At 36.4% G+C, this 15,134-nt stretch overlaps 1 protein-coding gene across 3 annotated transcripts in view; it reads right to left on the bottom strand.

Moving 5' to 3' along the window:
- The window catches only part of MED23 (mediator complex subunit 23), a 38,162-nt gene extending 26,067 nt beyond the window's left edge, over positions 1–12,095 (bottom strand). For 2 of the 3 annotated variants that reach the window (XM_009644363.2, XM_035899767.1), the window contains exons 1-10: positions 12,064–12,095; positions 11,868–11,955; positions 10,988–11,112; positions 10,731–10,842; positions 9,905–10,003; positions 9,243–9,344; positions 8,164–8,233; positions 6,424–6,536; positions 5,126–5,221; positions 4,519–4,536 (exon numbers count right to left, since the gene is read on the bottom strand). In XM_009644363.2, coding sequence (XP_009642658.1) covers positions 4,519–4,536; positions 5,126–5,221; positions 6,424–6,536; positions 8,164–8,233; positions 9,243–9,344; positions 9,905–10,003; positions 10,731–10,842; positions 10,988–11,112; positions 11,868–11,954 — 822 coding nt within the window. In that variant the 5' untranslated portion in view covers position 11,955; positions 12,064–12,095. The remainder of the gene's footprint in view (positions 1–4,518; positions 4,537–5,125; positions 5,222–6,423; positions 6,537–8,163; positions 8,234–9,242; positions 9,345–9,904; positions 10,004–10,730; positions 10,843–10,987; positions 11,113–11,867; positions 11,956–12,063) is intronic. The other variant, XM_009644364.2, reaches the window with a different exon arrangement.
- Positions 12,096–15,134: the final 3,039 nt, after the last annotated feature.

The raw sequence follows: 15,134 nt of genomic DNA, 5'->3' as shown, positions 1-15,134 counted from the left end.
ATTTATGATTGGGAAAAGTTTAGGAGCCCAGAAATTAAAAAGATAAATTCATTCTTTTATTCTGAAAATCAAGCTTTTATTGCTTTAAAAACAATTTTCAATAAGAAATATAGTAGTACTACACATTCTGTCTTCATTAATTTAATCTTCTGGCATTTTTTTTTCCTCTGTATTTTAGTGAATGTACATTTTTTTTCACAAATTTTATATCTATATTTTTGAAGCACTCAGAAATAAAATATCAGGCTGCATAAGAATTTGCAGGATTGGGGCCTTGTTTTATTAATTACTCATAATTGAAAGAACATCTCAGTATATACTGAGATGAATAAAAATATAGGTGAGAGCTGATTTTCCTCACAAATAAGTTGGAATTCATGTTTTAGTATGGCTTAAGCAAAACAAAACCAAAAAAACAAACCGAACAGTGTTTTAGATCATATATGGAAAAATACAGCATTCAAATCCAGTATGCTTTTTTTCCTAAAGAGGATATTATTCACATTTTTGTAATTTGGTTATATAAATACATATTCTCCATTCTGCCCTGAAAATAATATTTAAAGATCTGAAAAATACATAATCTCATTGAAAACATTATTAAACCATAAAGAAATACGGCGGGGGGGGCCCTGCCATGACAGCTTGATACTGAAATTTCTCTTGAGACCAGCCCTCTGATGGACTTTATTTTTTTTCAGTGGATCAAAGCTTCAGTTGGGTTTGGTTTTGGTTTTTTTCTTGTTAGTTAGATTTTTTTTTTTTTATGGGAGGTGGGTAGTGTTAAAAGTGTTCCCTAAGAGATAAGTATTTTAAGAAGTCAGTAAGGCTAGCTGCAAGCTATTATAGTTTTAAAATATTTTAAGCAAACAACATTTAGCTCAAAAATATTAAATAAGTATCTAAACTTAAGAAATGTATTCGGAAGACCAAATCTCAGAGCCCAAGATCCTTGCAAGAGCAAATGGTGTCTCCAGAAGTCCAATTCAAAACGTGTAAGTTAAATACCTGAAGTAGTTAATAAAAGATAGAACTACAGCCCCCCTCACTTCCATTTTCCAAAACTGTATGCTACCAAGACACAAAACCTTAAAGCTTGTTGTTTGTATTATGCCTGATTCTATTTCTACCAAGTTTGGTGAGCATTCCCAGGTTTTCCTCATTAAAAAACGGAGTAAGTTTCAACAAGAAAGTTGCACTCAAGTGTTCTCAACACATACTCTTACAATCAGAAATATATAAAAAATAATCACCCCCCTTAATTTCAGACTTTCCCATGTTAACACTAATAAAATCATATAGCAAGTTCCCAGCATTAACTTACAATATTTTAAAAAGAAAGGGAAAGGAAGGTCAGCTTTTTAATATTTCATTATGTCATTCCTTTCACTTAATGATTCTGCTTACACAGTGCATGGACAGACATGAAATAAACAACATCTTCCCCAAGCAAACTGTCCTGGTTTGTAGCTAGGAGAGAATACAACTAGACTTTCACCTGAACAGAGTATGGCATAGATAATTTCCTATTCAAAGCTGCAGATCACCACTGCTGGTTTAAAAGGTGACCAGCCAAAAATACTAATTAAAGAGTAAAATCATTAATACCATAGTTGGTAATAAAAAGTTTGTACATTATTGAAACAAGAAAACTGAACATTAGCTCCTCTTTCAAATATTCCCCAACACAGAGAAATAAAAAGTTTAACAGATTTTTTCATCGTCTAGAGGACTGCAATGCAATCCTGACTGTAATTATGCAAGCAAAGAGGGCACTTTATTCTTCATGCAAGTCCATACATATAGAGAAGGTAAAGATATAAACCAAAATGTTCAAAGTGGCTTCATGTCCTTAAGACATTACTGAAGCTCAATTTGAAGAACCAGCTGTAGGATCCCTAAATCGAATCTTGATTTGGCATCAGTATTATTAAGACACTTTGAACTGTAAAACATATTCCAAAAAGAAGACTGTTACACACCTTGACAATTACTTAAAAGACAATTAAGTATTGGGAGCATGACCCCAGTTGACATTAGAGTATAAATTGACATGGAACCATTTAGGTTGGAAAAGACACTTAGCATCGAGTCCAACCATAAACCATGACAATATACAAGATAAAATACAATTTAAATTTCTACTTCCTATAGACCAGTCCAAACAGGTATACAAGAGGAGGTAGTGTCCCCCACAAAACTACACAGTAGCAAAAAATAAAAATCCCCAGACTCCAACAGAAGGAACATTTTGAAGTCTGTATTATTACATCTGGATTTAAAGCCATATACTTGATAAAGGTATTAGAAAACGTCATCCCACAACAAAACAGACTTCTGAAAGGAACACGTGAATCTACAAACAAATCAAATTTTACCTCCATTTTTCTCTCTGCATGATTAACAGGACAGCTGGATTTGTACTTTTTTTTTTTTTCTTAACACAATTTAGATATGGTTTGACTGGATGGTTTTCTACCTTAGATCTGCTCAGTTAAGATTGAACCAGAAAATGTCATTGTTTATCTTCAAGAATAATTGAGAACTAGGACGAATTTGGCTGAACCATACCTAGTTTGTGATGCCAAAAGATTCAAATGAAGGCTCCAATCCTGCAACTGGATCTGTGTAGTTGATAGGGCATACAAGCAGCTTCACATAAATAATTAATGATCATAAATAATTAATGATCATTGCTTTGAGGTGTTTCTGTATTTATTTTGAAACAAACTTGACACTATTTGCATTTCTAAGTGTCTTCTACTAAACTGACAATTCATTTATGCAGATTAGTTCAGTTCTAATAACAAAATAGAAAATTAACAGCCATTTTACTGAAAGCATCGATACAGTTACACGACTTCTGAAAACCATGTCACTATTTTTGTCAGGTGTCTACATTAACAAATTCAACTATAACATGAAATTAATTTGTAACTAAAAGCGAGTAAAATTTTAATGTTTTCCACAGTTTTAAAACAGAGTATATTAATGTTTAAATGGAACATTGTTTTGTGTTCAAGACTACTGCACCACCCTAATCCATATTTATATTTTTAACTCACAAATTTTCAACAGCTCAAACATCTTTATGCTGATGTAACTGTAGTAGCACAGCTATAGTTCATGTTCTGTCAGCATTTCCTTTATAAGCTACATTCTTCAAGTTTGTTCCTCGGCCATAGAAAATCACGCCAGGTTGAAACTTTGTGCAGGAATTCCTATACTGGCAAACAAATTTTAAAAACTATAGTTCAATATATTTCATTACTTCATTTAAAATTTCTTTAATTACTTTTAGAGGACAGTAAAGTAGGAGGCAAAAACCAGCACTTTTAACATCAATGTGTTTTGACCTGAAGGCACAGACCACCCATAGTTAGAAGAATAAAATGGGTTCAGTAATTTTTTGTCTGGATCTTGTATTATTTAGCAGCTACAAGATGCACAGAGGAATAGTTTGACTTATTAACTGAATGTAGACACAGAAATGGACACAGAATACAAATGCTGCTCATTTCAACACTAAACCTAGCAGCTCATTTCCAAGCTTTAACATTTCAGCTGCCTGAAGTCTCAAATACAAAAGATTGTCGTATACAACAGAGTACTGTCTGTCAAGATGTAGGAATCTGCGCATTCAAAAACATTGTCCTAATCCAGAAAGAGCACTCGTGTATTTCACTTACAATGGGAAATATACACAAGGTTTCAGGATCGTGTAAATTTTATAGTCAAGTTACAAACCTGAAAAAAGTTTCTTAAATGGAAACACTGACACAACCTTCACTATAGTATTGCAAACAGCAACGCTATTTTATAAATCTTAAACAATGTTTTTTTAAAGTAGGTGTGGAATTGATTATTTTAACAAGGGATAAACTGTAAATATAATACCCATAATTTCAAATTTCACACAGAAGTCCACTTGGTTGATTTGCTCAGGCATTTATTTAAACAAGTAGTCAAATTTTAAGGAACTACTTTTCACATGGTATTCTGCAATACCTTTCTCTCACCTATCTTGGAGAATATTATAATTGCCTGTTGGGAAGTTTGTTACAGAGGCTTCCTAATGATAAGAAAATTCCACTAGTAAAGCTTTTTTTTTTTGGCTTTTTTTTTTTTTTTTTTTTTTTTAAACAATGATGTATTTACTGCATTATAATTTTACAATCAAGTGCAGTGGATGTTTTTCCACCTGCATGAGGAAAGAAATTTTGAAATAAGAATCTCTCCTCATCTGAAAATTCCAGCAGACAAAGAAAAAGTTCTTATGACTGGTAAGGGAAATGATAGCAGTCCATTCCAACCAAAATTTTACGACCAAAGGACCGACTGTCAGCTATATGCTACATCTCTCATATCTCTAGAGATTTGTAGTGAGAATTTGCCCTTGACTACTGGTCCTGCTAATTTCAAGCCCTGACTGTACATGTATTCTCTAACTGGAATCAGTGGCTACAAAGCGGCCAGCGTATCGTTAGTCACAATACAACAGTAAGGTTGTGAACATACCTGAGCAATGTTCAAGGTCTAGAGCATTGGAGGATGGGCAGGACAAGACAGGACAGAACAAAAATAAAGGAAGAAAAAAAGAAAAGACAAAACAGTGACTATGAGGCCAGCCTCAAGGATCCCCAAGTCAGACTATGCCCTCCCGTTCTAAGATATAGAAAGAAAAAAAAAGAGAAACAAAAAAACCCAGGTTTTCCCTGTTCTAGTACTATAACATGCCAATACAACAGAGTACAACAATGCTTTATAAACTAATGAACAATAACCATTTTTATTGTTTGAGCTAGCAGTCTCCTACTGTCTGTCAAAGGTGTACTTGAGGCTGGCCTTATAGGAAAAAAAAGCAATGCAAAAAAAAAAAAAATCATATTTTAAATCTCTACTTTTCAATTTAACATTCGTAAAGCAATATACAAATGATAGGAACAACAGTGTCCAATTAACCTAATATGATCTCATAAAAAAATAAAAATAAAAAAATAAAAATAAAAAATTCACTCTCTGGACCTAAACTGTTTTGCTTAGTTAGCTATAGCAAAGAAAAGAGAAAAAGAATAGTGCAGATTCTATGCAGAATTAAATCACGTGTTATAGCATAGTACAGTACCTGCTTATTCAGACCTAGCATATTGCAGACCATATCCCTTGAATACGGTTGTTCCAGCACATATCTCAACAAAGCAGTCTGTGGCTCAAACAGATCCTTAAAAAAAAAAAAGCAATCACATACAAACATATATTGCCTTAAGATTATGTTTAATACTGAGTTTACGTTTAACAGAGTTAAACAGTGTAAGGATGAGTGTTTAACTTATGCAGGTATGTATTATCTGGCAAATCTTTTTGCTCTCTGGTACTCAAAAGAAAGGAGGAAGTAATCACAGCTCTTAAGAAGTGACGGATTTTATGAAGACCGAGTAGAAGAACATTCTTCATCCTATAAAAGGATGGCACACTTTTTGAAACAGCCTTGAAATACCGGAAGACTGTCAAGAACTCAAAGGAAGCCATGTAAGACAACTGAGGAAGCACATGGCCAAGATCCATGAAAATCATGAGTAGCATGAAGAAAGGAGATGTGGAACAACTGCTCACTGTATCTTCCAATAGATGAATCACGTTAAAGAAAAATGTTATCTGAAGCTAGGTTCAGAACAGAAGGAGCAGATTCCTCATGCAACATGAAGTTGAAATGTGGGACTCCTTGTCAAAGGGATGCTAAGGATGCTAGAAGTTTACATGGGCTCAAGAGGAGACTGAACAAATATTTGGAAGGTTTACCAAATACATAGAAACCAAATCTTTCTGAGGAAATATCCAAAGCAATAACGTCTGTAGAGTGTGAACATTACATATGTCACTAGATATCCTATCTTTATATCCTTCCTTAGACACCTAGGACACAGGGAATGAGATGCTGGACAACATGGATTTTTGTCCTGATCCATTAGTTTTTAAATTGTTTCAGTACACCACTATTTCACATTCAGTTTTAAGTCTAATTAAGCTAGCTTTTTTTTTTTTTTTTAAGTTTGAATTGTAAAATTATCTTTCCTATGGAATAATAAAGGGCACAGAAAAGAAGAAATTACCTTCCCATTCTTTTTCATCCCCTCACTGCTCAATTAATTTTCCAATCAATTCTCTGCTCTCACTCGCTCTCTCTCACACATACAACCACAAAACACGTTAAACATCTCACATTCTTCAGCATCCTGGGCAGCAGTTACACCACACCTACTTTAATATAGCTCAAAATAATTTAAATATGTAACACCTACATCTTCAATGTTAGCCTAGCTGGAATAATTGGACACTCACAGTTGAAATTATTTTTTCCCCTAATGATACAAAAGCTTTGTATTTATTGCATATAACATGTTTAAGAAGCTTAATAAGGCATACCTTATCATATGGCAAGAGACCTTTCAAAGGAAAACGAAGGGTTGTAGGATCCAGCTTCCATGAGTTACACATGGCACCTGAGTTATTTACCACAGGAAGAAGACTACAGCGACCTACATGCAATGAAACATTATAAATTCTAAAACAGTGAAACTGGCCTATTGTTCAATCATTCTGATGCAAAAACTGGCCTCAACCACTTTTGTGCCACTTTTATGCTCTCCTTAAATTTCCACTGTTTAAAGATTTTTAGCATAGGATTGCTTCACACCAATTTTATTTTTCTAATTTTCAAGTAAGAAAATATCTAGAGGAGTAGAATCCCCATTTGTTCAGATTGGGTACCCCAAAACCAGAAGTATTTGCAAATATTAATCTGAAAGCGCCCTTCTAGGTTCCCAGAAGATTGTTCCATTGCCACTGCTTGAGCTAGGGATTTAATTTTGGTACACTGACCCTTTCCACCAAGAAAATGGTATTACTAATCTAAGTATATAATCTAGTCTTTTGATTTGCCTTCATTAACCTTGTAAGACAAACTGTGGTCAGGACTCTGTTCATTAAACTAGTCAAATACAAGCATCTGTACTCCAATTACAGTAGATGGAGATCTAGTCAATTGAGTCAGGGTAGGCCAATGTGATTCAGCTGACCACATATGAAGAGTTCTTTTGTAGGCTAAATTTAGATTTGTTAATCATCATAGATTAGACACCTAGGATTCAATTCAGTTGCTTAAACATAGGCATCTGAAGTGAGTCCCTAGCACACTTGTGTATCAGCATCAAAATTCATGTGCCTCAACTTTGACCTAAATCTGTCAGTTCACATTCCATGATTTCTATTGTCCAGATTGGCCATATTACTAAAGATAAAAGAAGTAGTAAATAAATATTCCTTTCTCCCCTTCAACCGTATCCATACAGGTCATTTACACATACAAGACTTGTAAAAATTTGCATGTGATCCCTGTGAGACATCTGTGTAAAAGCTATGCCACACTTTCAGTAGAAGAATAACTACATGTTTCTGAAACACGAAACACTTTGAAGCATTACAGATGAATTTACATTCTTAATCTCTGCACTGAAGAAGCTCACTTGCAATAAACCATGCTCAAATCTAAGATATAATGCAGTTGCTATTAAGCTACTTAATTCTCAAAGCAAACAGAAGACATTATGTTTTTGAAGATAATTAGAACAGCCAAATTTTAATCTTCAGATTCCTATCAATAAACAAAGCTGAGTTTTAATTTCACAGGAGAGAACAGCCACTACTCATTCGAGCTAGGAAATGCTCACACAGAATCCTGCAACAACAGGGATAAGACGGCGCAACTACAAAAGCTCCAATGGAAACTGAAGTCAGAAAACTCTCTGTGACTAGCATACCAGTGCACCTGTGTTAACTCAAAAATCCCTGAGCACAGAAAACCTATGGTTTTCCTAACCTGTACTGTAGTTAGAAAATATATGGCCATGTAACAAGTAGTACACTGCCACTACCAGCCTGTAGCAAAAATTTATTTGGTCTCATCAGTATGAATTTTCCCCTTCAAAGCAAAAACTGAAGGGAAGCAGTTCTGAGAACAAACTGACAAGAGTAAAGATACTACATGAAACATAAGCTCTGAATCATTTTGCTTGGATGAATATATGCCCAAAAAGGTTATAAGAAACAAAATAGTTCAAAACAAATTAATTTACTTTGAAGTCATTTATTAATTCATTTTCTTACCACAAATGGAATTTATTCTTGCTGTAGGTCTGAAGGTATCCACAAAATCCGATACCAAATTACCTAGTAACTGGGTGAGAAGAGGAGAAAAAAGTTAAGGGTTTAAGTTGCAGATACTGATAAGGAATATTTAAGACTTAAAAATTATTTACACATTTTAATAAAATATACAGGAATCTACTAAAATAAATCAATTCTGACACATTTCAACAAGTCAGAAAAAATCATCCAGAACCTAAAACCACAAAAGGAAAAATGTGACTTTATAAAGAAGGGGCAGGAAGCATTCTTCTCAGTTTGCACATGAATGAGAGCGCAAATAATAATATTCTTTTTAATAAGAAACAGGTGTTTCTCTTATGTGTACTATATTATTTCAGTGCATGCTATTCAGTAACTGATGATTTAAGGCAAACTTTAGAATTTCTGTTCATAAAAATAATCTCTGTTTGCCTCTGGATAACAATTCCACAAAGACAAAGGACCTAGATTAGTACACTCTGGATCAAATCTTGTCTCAAAGGAAATCAATAACAGTTTTCTCATTAATTCAAGGGAGTCAGGGTTTTATCCTTTTCCCAATGCCTAGTTATTTAACAGAATACAAAATAAAAACTGGATCAACATTACGTTCTTTTTGGAAACAGTGACCATTTTCATTGCACCAGAGCCCCAAATATTTTTGTATAACTGAATTTAAACAGAAAGAAAACACTGGCCAGCTATTTAAAGTGATTTTTCTGATTTTGAAGCCATAAAGCACAACCTGGTAGGCAAGCATGACCTGCACTTCCAAATGTATTCAACAAAACCAACTCTGTGCTTCATGAGTTTCAAACATCAGGCTATAGGTCAAAACTATGTCATCGATTTTATGCAAGGATACAGGGAGCTGCTGCTGCAACCAAGCCTGTATCTTAACTTACATGCCTAAACACAGAGCTTACTGTAGAATAGAAGATTTTAAACCTTCATTCAAACTTTATTAAAAAAAAAAAAAAAAAAAAGGAAAAAAAAAGGTAATTTTGTTTTGTGTGGAACAAAACTTCAGATTACATGATTTGATATCATATCATTACCCAATGGGGAAGTTTTCCTTCAGGATATAGTTTTCTGATTTCTGTAACTGCAAAGTAGGCAGGCAACAAACACGCATTTCTTTCCAGAATGTAGGCTACCACCTATGAATAGAAAAAACACATCAGTGTAAAAGACTTTGGATAAGGTAGACAGAGTACGCTTTTGTTTACTAGTCTGAGGCAGCCCATGAAAACAGATATAAGAATTAAAGTACTTTTTCTTAAGTTGTGTTCTGATGGTACATTAGCTTAAAACCTGTTTTTAATTCTACGAGTGTAAGTTACAATGTTTAAGCCTACGTAAAACTGTGCCTCTATGTCTGCCTACAAACTACTGAAAACAATTACTATTTTTATTCACTAACAAAAAAATAAATTAATCTCAGTATTATACCTCATACATCTTGCCTCAAGCAAGTCAAACACCGGGCCTGGCTCTCATGATAGGGATTTTAGTGCTTATCTACAATATCCCCCCAAAGCTCTTTGTTTACTGTATAAAATGCAATTACAGAAAAGAATTAGAGCACAAAGAGTAAGTCTTTGCTGTTGAACTGTACCAGCTCTCAAAAAGAGCCATCACAGCTGTTAGAAACTCATTAATAACAAAAGAATGAGGTCTGTCCCCCTCTACAGTGGTAACGTAAAACTCAGATAGTTACCTCTCTTGCTGCTAAAAGCTGCTGTACAACAGCTGAGCTCACAGTGTTTGGAATTGTTAAGATTTTCTCTAGGATCACTTTCAACAGATCACGCACACCCTAAAAGAAAGCACACAAAATTAATGTTCCCAGATATTCTTTTTTTTCTGGCAGAAAGATTACACAATCAATATGGTCAGACAATATTTTGACAGACAGATTAGCTGTTTGTTGCTAAGTGTCAGAAGACAGACTGCTACTGAGAATGTGAACGCTAATGACATTAAACTCCTTATGGAACGTCTCAATTTTAGGATACTCCAGATGAGAAAGTAACTCTTGTAATTTTGATGTGCATCCAGAGACATCCAACCTACGATGGCTTGTGCAGACTGACCAAAGTACAATGTTGTATTTTATGTTTTTCGTTCTAACACGCTCACCAATGCTGGTGAGGTGGTTCTCTGCAAAGGACACATGGTCTCCTACTCCTTCTGTTAAGAGTTGTACCCTGCCAAAGACTCAGCTTTCAGGACCCTTTTCCAGGTGTCAGGGAAGATGTGAGAACTTCAGCCTTAATGCTCAATAGTATTACTTTTCCATGCATACCACTTGTGCAACTGCATTAGGGTTATTTAACTTGCAACTGAAAGAGGGAAGGAAGACAACTGTGTAACAGAGAAAAGAGTAAGAGGAGTTACGTTGTCCATACAGAATTACCTATTAAGGTAAAGCTCAACTATGAAAAGCAGACTTTGAAACACTGGATGTCTCTGACATAAAGTCATAAAAACAAAGCCAGAAAATAATGTATCTTATCACAAAGAAAAGAATGGGGGAAAGATACCTTGTAGTCTACACCACCAATAATCTTCCGGACCAATTTAAATGTTAATGCCCACAACTGTGTTCTTTCCCATTCAAGTGTATCGGAGTTTATCAGAGATTCACAAACCATCCTAGCAGAAGGAGACAATGCAAGAATAAATGACAGATAACAAGCACGTGCTCTCTAACAATAGTTTTACAATGTCATTGTAAAATACCCTCCAATATTACAAATTCCATGTATCCTATTTATCGATTCATTCTGACATAGCTTACCTGGGTGGCAAAAGTCCAGTTTCTACTGCCATTGCTAAACAGTCATAAAGAAAAGAAATTCTTTTGGGACTATGTTGGCTATGAATGAATCTTACAATCCACTGTACGCACTGTTCATGGGATTCCTGAAAAAGCAGTAGAGAGGAGAAAGAATGTATTTACTGGTAGTGAAACAAACTGTAAAATTCATACAGTATCCTACCATGAAGAAATGAAACTAACAGAAGAACAAGATTATAAATGGTAGATGATATCCAGTTGTCCAAAATACAGTTTTCCCTGAAAGTCTTTTGATCTTATTTTGAAGAAGTCCAGATGTCCAACAGAAGTTGGCCAGTACTGGAAACACCTCCTAGCTGAAATACCGATTTCTACAGTCAACCTTGGTTTTCACATATAAGTTAGCACAGAATAGAATAAAATAGAACTGTTCCTTACTATTCTTTGCTTTTCACAGTTATAATCAAATTCAGTGAAAACAAAGATGACCAGGTCTCCAGTTACAGAAGAATGCCTAGAGGTATCTAACTTTTGGAAGGTAATTTTTGAACATAAATGTCTATTTTCTTTTTTTTTTTTCTTATTCACATCTACCAGAAATCCTGCAACAAACTACCTTTTTTTATTTATTTCTTTACTGTTATACTTCCATTTGCTTACCTTTATTTGCACTGAACGCCAACCTCTGCTGAATAACTATATAATCTTACAAACACCAAAACTAATCTTTTTTCTTGCAAAGTTTTCCTATATTCTTTACTGCGCCATAACTGAATGGCTGGACACAGACCTTATAGCTTAAGTGTTTGTCTACTAGAAAAGGTTTCACTATATTAAAAAAGTACACAAAGTACACGTGAGCAAAAAATTAAATGTTAACCTGGGAAAGACTGCTCCAGAACTGTCTAAAAGCGCCCAGGCAGCTGATCAGTTTGGTTCTCTCATCTTCTGGAGTGTCCATAAACATACTAATGCAAATAAGAACATTTGTTATTAGCAATACCCAATGAAAGAGCACATGTAGAAAAATACATGTATACAGATGTCTTGCACAAATAAACTACCATTACACTCACCCAGGAAAAGCTTCTTCAATTACTTCTGTTTTCTGTGAGAGAAAAACACTGAGTGAGCTATTGTGAAAAGTTTTTCTATGAATATCACATTACCAGAATGAAGCACAAAAGAGTAACAGTCATACTGTTATGGGACTGTATCAGAGACAGATGTATTTCTTCTGCTACACTAGACCCTTTTAAAGTTGAGAAAGTTTTGTTTTCATATAAACGTATACAACATACCTTGTGGATCCAGATTAAGGCTCTCTGTTTTGTTGGGTTTTTTTTTTCCTTCTGAACACCTAGAGATTAACTTATTTCCCAAAGTTGGAGAAATTGTTCAATCAAGCTGTTACCACAGCTCTTTTTTTCATACTTTGAAAAAAAAAAATTACTATTTTTGAATCCCATTAAGTTTTTGTCCCACTCATGTTCCATGACAATCAGTTACACAAATCAATTATATACAGTTATTTTCTCATCTAAGTGTAGATCCATTGCTTTTTGAATTCCACTGAATGATTATATGGTCTTGTACCAAGTGAAAGACTGTATGTGAATATTATCGCCTCTAAAACACCCTTTTTTTTTTTTTTTAAAAAAAAAAACCCTCCATTTTGCTCAAAGGTTTCTACATGATTATTCTAACACATTAGCAAAGACGTTCTGGAAAATACTATGCTGCAACTTTTTTTACCTTCTATAAGAATTTCATATTCTACTCAGATGTGGTCTGTAACTGACCATTATCTATTTTCATTTTTATATTTAGGGATAAAAGCGTGTAATAAAATAATCTTTCTGGTGATCCTTTTCAATCATACAGACTAGAACTGCCTGTCACTGCTACTCACAGCTTTCTCAAGAAGCAAAAGAGAAACCGATACCCATCTTTCTGCACAGAAACTTAGGTAAGTTTCGCCACTGTCCACCAGGTTGGTAAAAGCAGCAGTGAAAGTAGCAACTTGCTATTTTTTCATTTATGGCTTCAAAAATGCAATGAAATTTTGTAAGGGCCTCTCTTTTTTGTTACATAAAAATTTTAGGCGAGTATCATTGCTCACAAACTGGCAACGTGACAACACAGTCAAATCACAAAGTTCAACATGCGAAAACATAATCTGAATGACAGTGCCAAAATGAGAAATCAACCAGGTATGGGCAATTAATATGCTACAAGCGAATTAACACCATTCAAAGTACATTGTGCATTTTATAACGCAACCTTAAAACAGAAAGAAAAACCCATCCTTCCCTCTACTGAAATTCATCATATGGACATTACTTTCAATTACACTTCTCTATGAGACCTATATATTCTTTCCAGTTCAGGCGGTTCAACCAGCCTCTTCTGTCTGAAATGTCAGTCAGGCTCCTGTTCAGGACTTTAACTACTGTCACCCCACTGTTTCAGACCATAAAGTGCTCATATCTACCAAGAAGCTCATTCATTTGTGCTCTCCAAAACAATGACTTAATGACACAATGACTTGGGTTCACAAAGGGAAAGTCGTGTTTAACTAATTTGATATCCTTCTATGATAAGGTCACCTGCCTAGTGGACAAAGGCAAGGTGGTGGATGTAGTTTTTCTGGATTTTAGTAAGGCTTTTAATACTGTCCCTCACTGCATCCTTCTGGACAAACTGTCCAACTGCAGGATGAGTGGGTTCACAGTGTGCTGGGTGAAGAACTGGCTGAACAGGAGGGCTTGAAGGGTTGCAGTGAACAGGGCCACATCTGCCTGGCAACCAGTCACCACCGGTGTTCCTCAGGGTTCAATTCTACAGCCAGTTGTGTTTGATATTTTTATCAATGATTTGGGTGCAGGAGTTGAACGCCCCATTAGCAAGTTTGCTGATAATACCAAACTGGGAGGTGCTGTTGACTCTCTTGAGGGACAAAAGCCCTTGCAGAGGGATCAAGATAGGAGTATTGGGCTGTGATTAATGGGATGAAACATAACATGTAGAAATGTTGGATTCTGCAACTAACGCCAGACACAAGTATAAATTGGGAGAGGAGTGCCAGGAGAGCAGCCCTGCAGAAAGGGATCTGGGGGTGCTGGTCAGCAGCAGGCTTAGTCTGAGCCAGCAGCGTGCCCTGGCAGCCCGGAGGGCAAACCCCGTCCTGGGGTGCACCAAATACCACAGAGCCAGCCAGTCAGAAGAGGTGATTATCCCGCGGTATACAGCGCTGGTGTGGCTTCACCTTGAGTACTGTGTGCAGTTCTGGGCCCCACAATTTAAGAAGTCTGTGAAGGTCCTTGAACGTGCCCAGAGAAGGGCAACAAAGCTGGTGAAGTGGCTGGAAGGCATGTCCTGTGAGGAGCAGCTGAGGACTTTGGGCTTGTCTAGTTTCGAGAGAAGGAGGCTGAGGGGCGACCTCATTGCTCTCTGCAGCTTCCCAAGAAGGGGACGTGGAGAGGGAGGTGTTGCTGAGCTCTTCTTCCTAGGATCCAGTGACAGGACGCATGGGAATGATTCAAAGCTGCGCCGGGGAGGTTTAGACTGAAAGCAGTAGGATGCATTTCTTTACTGAGAGGGTGGTCAAACACTAGCGCAGGCTTCCTAGAGAGGTGGTCGACGCCCCAAGCCCGTCAGTGTTGAAGAGGCATTTGAACAGTGCCCTTAACACCAGGCTTTACCTTCTGGTCAGCCCTGAAGTAGTCAGGCAGTTGGGCTAGATGATTGTTGTAGGTCCCTTCCAAATTAAATAGTCTATTCTACTCTAATGATCTACCAAACTATGCTTCATTTTGCAGGTACCGTTACAAGAGTGTATTTCCATGATTTGCTCACACCCTTGTTTTATGCCTAGTCCTACTCTGCGTCAGCCTCCCCGCAAAAACTCAGAAGGAGGATTTCAGCTCTGAGAAACCACCTCCCCGCACCCCGCGGTGGGCCTGCCGGTGGCAAAGGCACAGACCACAGCCGAGGAGGGCGGCGGTGCTTCACACCCGCGGGGTTTCAGCGCACAAAGCGCGCCAGGAAAATGAAAACCCTCTTTCTCCCCCGTTTTGTCTTCTTTAGGATGCCCCCCCCAGCCCGGCGGGGGCGCACGTCGGGCCGCAGGGCGCGGGACAACCCC

This window comes from Egretta garzetta, unplaced genomic scaffold (genome assembly GCF_000687185.1).
Source record: "Egretta garzetta isolate BGI_Z169 unplaced genomic scaffold, ASM68718v1 scaffold397, whole genome shotgun sequence".
Taxonomy (NCBI): Eukaryota; Metazoa; Chordata; class Aves; order Pelecaniformes; family Ardeidae; genus Egretta; species Egretta garzetta.
Note: the sequence above shows the minus strand (reverse complement) of the source record. Positions and strands in the feature narration are given on the sequence as shown.